Below are 7289 nucleotides of genomic sequence, written 5' to 3' on the forward strand. Positions count from 1 at the left end.
ACGAGACAGAGAGGAAGATATGACTGAAGGCTGAGGGTGGGGGGAGAGATGCAACCGTGCTGAAAGCAGTGACTAGGCCCCGAGAGGAGCAAGTCAAGACAGAGGCCAGATAGACAGGGACTGGAGGTCACAGGCGCAGTGGTGGTAGCTCAAGTCTGTCCAGTCTTTCTCCTGGACCCTTGAAGAAGGTTGTAAAGAGCACATCCACCATCAGGGCATGGGACAGGAGGTTTCATGAAGCAAGAAGTCCTGAGATTTTCCTATTACTAGCACAAGTCAACCTCGTGGGTATGGGTTGGCCTACTTTCTCACGGGGAGTTTCGGGTTTCTTTTCTTGCCAATTTCCGCCTCTGTGGGACTGGTCACTACTACTTCCAGCACAGCTCTTCGCCATTCTACAACCCTCAAGTCTTGCTTTCCATTTCCATTGCCTACTGATGCTGTGTCTCCCACAGACCGGCCACTGCACATAGCACTAGGCTGTATCACAGCACCCTGAGACTGGTATAAAAAACCCCAGCTTCCAGCTCATAGGTTAGGCAGTGAGCACAAATCACACAGCCCAGTTTTGGATTCTACTAATGTCAAAGCCTGAAGCATGCTGGAGACTCCTGGATGGCCAGGGTCTTGTTTGCATCCTTGGAGCTAGCTAGCATTTTGCAAGACCCATATTAGAATGAGATAAACACTTGTGTGATGTCTGAATATGCAAGTTTTCTTGCTAGAGTATACTCTGTTGTTCCCCTGCCCCCAAGCTCATCAGTTTAAAAAATGGTCCTCAGTGTAGTGATGCTGAGAGATGGTAGGCCTAGTGGACGTTCATTACCAGTGCTGTCCTTGGAAGAAAGTTAAGGTTAGAAACCCCTGACCTTGAACCATTATATTTTTTCCTATCTAATCATGTGGTCTCTTATTCCTATGCATGTCCTCACTATTGTGGGCCATCTACTATAACGTTGTTGACCTTATGATGTTCAAGCATCATGACCTTGAACTTTCAGAACTTGAGCTAAATAAACCTCTTTTCTTTATAAAATTTACCCAGCCTTGGGTATTTCCTTACAATTAAAAAAAAGTGGCCTCAGGGTGGCAGGGGTAGCTAATGTTTCCTGACATAAACTTATCATGGGAGGAAGCAACTGGCTCCAGGGCAAAGATTCTCCCTTCCTCCAGGCTTTCCATGGGACATAACAGTCTTCTCAGAACACTGCTGTCACCCTATTATACTCTTCCCCCAACACCACTGGCCACAAACCCCTGCTTGTTCAAAGTTTCCAGGACTTGTTCCAGGTACTACTCACAAATCCTCTGGTCTGGCCAGGCAGTTCTCCTCGTCTCCTAAATGAGCTTACACTTTGCTGCCTGTTTCCTGTTATTGGCACATCTCTTCCTGTTCTAGCTATCCAGAAGAACCTGACTTCTCCACTCTTCACCCAGCTCCAAAATCCTTTCCAACTCACAACAGCAGACCAATAATGTTACCTTCTTTTTTTGGCTTCTCACTGTCACTCCTATCTGCATGTATTCTAATTTTCCAACTACATTAAGGTCTCTGTTTTTGTTTTTAAAAAGATTTATTTATTTTTATGCATAACAGTGTTTGCCTGAATGTATGTATATATACCATGTATAGGTCTGGAGTCCATAAGAGGGTTATGGGATCCCCCGGAACTAGTTATTAATAGCTGTGATCTGCTATGTGGGAACTGGGAACCAAACTGAAGTCTTCTGTGTGAGCAGCAAGTGCTCTTAACCACCAATGAGCCATCTCTCCAGCCTCCAGATTAAGATCTCGTTCTGGTAGCAACCACTAGCTATGTTGTAACTCTGCCATGGTGACTCTCTCTGTACATCCATGTGGATGCCACTGGGCCTCATGTGCCCTATGCCTATTTCCATGGAAAAAGTTTTACCTGTAGTATCTGGATTGCAAGTAGGTATAGCAGACGGCTTTGGAGACGTGACTTGCTGAACCAAAGTCAATGACCTTCACTCGGTATGGCTGTCTAGATGGATCTACCCAGCATGATGTTTTCTTGTTTGAGGTCAGCATGGATAAGACCCAGGCTTTTGAGTTTTCATCAGGGCTGTAGACTACCTGCTGGAGGACTGGGCGAATGTACTTGAGGGGCAAGGGGCTAAACTTGTTCTGTTTCAGAAAGTCATAGAGGTTCTGCCCAACATCTCAAAGACATAAGCAGGGTTTGATTCTTGTGTTGGAAGCACTCATAGGCCCGCACAAAGGTTGTAGTCATCCGCCGCCTCTCTTGTGCTCAGCCGGGCTAGGATGCTCAACTTCAATCTGACCTTGCCGGGCATAGGAAGGGGTGGTTCTTTAAGATCTTAATGGCCACAATTTCATTGGTGCCCCGTTTCCAGCACTTGCCACTTGCCCAAAATGTTCCTCTGCCCAGAAACTCTAAAACCTCATAAGTGTTGGTCATGGAACACAGCACTTCATGCTGCAACCAGCTGATAGTCGCCTTCGCTGTTAGAGCCACTGTTTTTGGAGGTGGCAGTGGATGTGGTGGCAGTAGCTACAGTGGCCCCGCTGGCATTATTCTGAATCATGGGTGGATGCTCTTCAATGATCTGCACGCTGCTTGTGTTCTCAATCTCCTCACTCTTTCGTTTGAGTCCACATTTTTGGTAGGTGTCAAGGAGGCTCACAGTGCTTCGACGCATTAGGTTATGTGGTCCACCGAGGACTTGCCCGGTGACAGAATTGCTGCTTGCTGATGTTACAACTATGTGTCCAGTACTCTTCCTGGGAAGATGATAGTCTGCTCGTAAGGTAGGCTTGGGTTTGGGATTGGCAAGGAGGTGCTGACGGTTGTGGAGGCTGGCTGAGAAGGTGGTATGTTCTTGCTCTGGCTGTACGCTTTGCTATGGGAGCCGTACCCAGTCATGTCCCAGTTGGAACTTGGCTCTACTTTCAGTTTCTTCACACTACACAGAAGGCACTTGATTGAAGGGTGTGAGGGGAGAAAACTTGCACATGTGAGGCCATACCTATGAGGAAAGAAAAAGGAAAAAATAAATATCTGAGTTACTCCTCCATGAATAAACTCCATTGATTCATTTAAACTCTGATCAGATTGTCCTTCCACCGTTAAAAGAATCTTGAGGACTGGAGAGATGGATTAGTGGGTAAAGTACTGCTGTGAAGTATAAACACTTGAATTCAGATCCCCAGAACCATGAAAGCTGGCACAGTCACATGCACATGTGATCCCAAAGCTCCACAGCAAGACGGGTGACACAGACATGAAATGTCCCAAAGCTCATGGGCCAGTATAATCTGCCATATGCAGCAATGGACGGACAGCAAGAGGACATCTCTCAAAGAAGGCCAAAGGTAAGGGCTAACACCTAGTGTTGTCTTTCTGGCCTCTAAACATTTCTTGCATGCATAATGATTTTAAATGCAGCAGCTTGAGAAAGCCAATCGATTCCACTCAGAAGCACATTCTAGTCTCCTTGTTTGTGAGACTAATGGTTCCCATGTTCTGTCATTAGACCTACCAATCTCAGTAATTGAGTCAAGAATCAGATACAGAACTGGGACTTGGTCCATCATTTATTTCTTGTAACTATACTTGTAACAGAAACCACTTCCTCATTCCTATTCAAGTTGCATCTTGCTAAATCTGAAGACTGTATCAAGTACCCAGGTAAGAATTACATACTTAGCTCCTCCATATAGTCAGCTTTCCCTTCTCAATAGAACCTAAAAACCAGGTTTATCACTTCAAAGAAACATGTTCCCACAAAACCCCATCTCAGGGGCTTCTCATGATTATCTGTGTTCTGGATGAGACGTACTACCTACCATCTGGCTTCCTGGTCATCTTGAATTCAGAAGAGTTTTTATATGGATGATTTGGTGTTGTTTAACTGGCTTAAAACATGTGTCACCTTCAGACAGGGCCAAGTAGCACCATTCAAGGACTTCTTGCTCACCTACTTTATCAATCTAGACATAACAAAATTTCTCTAGAAAGTCCTGAAATTTCAGATGCTGGGGACCATGACTCAGTCTAGATAAAGTGCTCACAATGCAGGCATAAAGGACTGAACATGATTACATGAGTTGTAGCATTGGCAGAGACAGACAGAACAGACAGGACAGGACAGACAGACACACAAGGAGAGGGAGAGAGAGAGGGAGGGAAGAAGGGAAGGGGGAAGGGAGGGAGTAAGAGAGGGAGGGAGGGGAGGGGAGAGGGAGGGGGAGAGGGAGAGAGAGATGAGAGAGAGAGAGAGAGACGAGGCGAGACGAGAGAGCGAGGAGCGACGACGAGAGAGAGCTGAGGAGGAGAGGAGAGAGCGAGAGAGGAGAGCGAGAGAAGAGAGAGAGAGAGAGAGCGAAATTGCGTGCAACTTTGCCCACCTAGCACTGGGGGAGGCAGAGATGGGTGTATTCTTGGGGTTTATTGGCCAGTCAGTCTAACCTAATTTGGTGAGCTCCAGATTCACTGAAAGTCCCCATCTCAAAAATATGTGCACTGTGATTAAAAGAGGCATAGATGTTTACCTGTGTCTGTATGTACTTACGTACACACACGTCTACACACACATACACACAGTGGAAGTTGAGAGAAAGAACTATGATTTCATACTGACATATCTGCAACCTAGATAATCTTGAAACGATTTAAGACCTTTCTGGAGTAGTAGCTATACAATTTATAATGTGATGTTATTTTGGGAGTATATATATGAAAAAAACACAATTACAAAGAAAGGGAAAACCCTTAAAGGTACAAGAAGAAACAAACACCAATTACCTTCTAAAGCTACTCTGATAACCATTTCATGTATGTGTGTATGTGTGTTTGTGTGTGTGTGTGTTCATGTGCATACATATATCTGAGTCTGCATGTATATGTGTATAGAGACCACAGGTTTCATAATGGGTGTCTTCCTCATTCACAATATTTTGGAGACAAGTTTCAATGGATCCATAGCCTCACTAATTCAACTAGACTGGCTGGCCAGCAAATCCCAAGAGATCTTCTTGTCTCCACCTCCCCGTGTTTGGGTTCCAGACGCTTGGCTTTTTTAGGTGAGTGCTAAGGATGGAACCCAGATCCTCGTGCTTGTGTGTCTTTCCCCAGCCTCACTACATATTTCTTACAAAAGCAGTTTAGGAAAGTGGAGAGTCTGTCAAACCTCCACTGATACTTAACTATCTAGCTTCAGCTGCTCTCCGCCCCCCTGCACTAATTAGAGTGATTATTTAACACCTTCCTCTTAACACCCATCACTTGTCCCCTGACCCTCCCTCTCTTCAGCAGATCTGGGCCCCACCTTCTATTTTGTCCAGAATCCCAAGTTTCAGCCTCAAGTTCTGCTATCTCCTAATCTCTATTCTCCCACTTTTCTCTAGAATCCTGCTTTTGCTGTTCTTTTTTCCTTGAAGCTATTGATTCTCTCTGCTTATTGGACAAAGTCTTTAGCTGGTACTGAATAAGGTTGTCCACATGAATCGCTGACCTAACTCCTCCCTTCTGCCTTCAAGTGTGTATGAGTGCGCAAACTTCCAACGTGAAAGGCAGGAGTAGCAGTCATAGCCCCCTCTTCACTCTTTCCTTCTTACCTGTACATCGATGCTTGCTGTACTCCTTTCTTCAATGCTCACTCTTAATCTCCCCGCAACATACCCAAATACCATAGAACTTCCTAATTGCCTAATCCAGTGGCCCTTTCAACCCCTGTTCTCCTTCACCTCCCAGCAGCATCAGACACTGCTGACCTGATGACCACTTCCTTCTTGATGCTCTTATCTACACTAATGTGAATCCGTAAACTGCCTTCCTCCTCCCCATGGTTAAAATGCACGGTTAAGGCAGTTCCTCTTCTCCCTCCTTTAAAATGCTGGTGCTTCCAGTGGTCTGTCTCCTCTGAAAGGTATTATTCATTCCGACAGTTTCAGCAGTCATCTCTATGAAGGCAGCTTCCATATGGTTACCATGGACCAAGTTCTCACTTGAATGTTCACCCAGTAAATTTCTGTCTCCTGCTACATCAAAGATGATCTTCAAGCTGAACTCCTTGGTTTTCCCAAAACATAATCATCTAATCCTCCATTCTAACATTTCCTTTTCTGTTAATAAAGTATTTATCTAGATGCTTGGTTCCCAAACTGTGGATTTACCTTGATGAGTCTTCATTACTTCAATAGGCAAAAGATACACTCAGTATGATAGATTTCTCCTTCCTTTAAAATGTCTTTTTAAATTAAAAGTATTTAAATAACCCTATAAGGCAAAATGTCTCTTGCAATCCATTCTTTAATCCTGTTCTTTTTGCCACTCCCAAGTTGAAATTATTACTTTTCTTTCTTTTTCTTTTTTTTCCCTCCAGACAAGGTTTCTCTGTGTAGCGCTAGCTGTCCTGGAACTGCTTTGTAAACCAGGCTGTCCTTAAACTCAGAAATATCCGCCTGCCTCTGCCTCCCAAGTGCAGGGATTAAAGGTGTGCACCACCACCACCCAGCTAAAATTATTACTTTTCAAAAGTAACCCTAAAGTAAATATAGGAACCTGATCTACCTGAATGATCTTTAATGTGCCTGTATCTGGCCACCAGATCTGTCTTACTTCGGAAACCTCTGAGCATTGTTCCTCTGTCCAAAAGCTTCTTGTGACGCCTTAGTTTTCCAGAAGATAAAGTTGAAGAGACAGCATACATCTTGATCCCAAACTCCTGCTAACTGCATCTTCAAGCACTGGTTTCCCAGAAGTCTCAAATCTGAACTGGTCCCACTCATCTTCCTAGAAGAGACTGCTATGTACTTGCTTCTTTCACTCTCCAGCACATGTGCCTTCTGGAACAAAGTCACTGCTCTTCTCCAGTTTAGAGCCCCAAGCCTGAGTTTTTGAGACAAGTCTCATATAGTTTCAGGCTGCCCTCAAACTCACTATGTAGCCAAGGATGACCATGAACTTCTGATCCTCTTGCCTCCATCCTCCCCAGTGTTAGGATGTGAGCCACCACATTTGACAAGTAGTTTCTCTCTTACATTATCTACATGTTTAAGCCATTGTTTCCACAACTAGACTATATTCTGGCACCAAGGACTACAGTTATACCTCACACCTCTTTGCTTTTGTCTCATACTTCTTGTGTCTTCCCATAGCAGGGCCAAATTTAGAGTGCATGGTGACCACTGCTAACTGAAAAAAGTCAGTAACTGCCAGTGTCTTTCTACACAAATAAAAGATTTTTAAAAAGCAAGAAGGAGGGCCGTGTATGTATGTGGTCCATGACTACACTTGCAGTGT

General features: G+C 44.5%; 1 protein-coding gene across 1 annotated transcript in view; it reads right to left on the bottom strand.

Annotated features, from left to right (window-relative positions):
- Positions 1-3010, bottom strand: part of Hipk2 (homeodomain interacting protein kinase 2) — a 134803-nt gene extending 131793 nt beyond the window's left edge. The window contains 10 exon segments of the mRNA XM_042054430.1: positions 1914-2020; positions 2022-2078; positions 2081-2200; positions 2202-2243; positions 2245-2292; positions 2294-2326; positions 2328-2465; positions 2467-2763; positions 2766-2954; positions 2957-3010. Of these exon segments, the coding sequence (XP_041910364.1) occupies positions 1914-2020; positions 2022-2078; positions 2081-2200; positions 2202-2243; positions 2245-2292; positions 2294-2326; positions 2328-2465; positions 2467-2763; positions 2766-2954; positions 2957-3010 (1085 nt within the window).
- Between the last annotated feature and the right edge of the window lie 4279 nt (positions 3011-7289).

This window comes from Arvicola amphibius, chromosome 2 (genome assembly GCF_903992535.2).
Source record: "Arvicola amphibius chromosome 2, mArvAmp1.2, whole genome shotgun sequence".
Lineage (NCBI taxonomy): Eukaryota > Metazoa > Chordata > Mammalia > Rodentia > Cricetidae > Arvicola > Arvicola amphibius.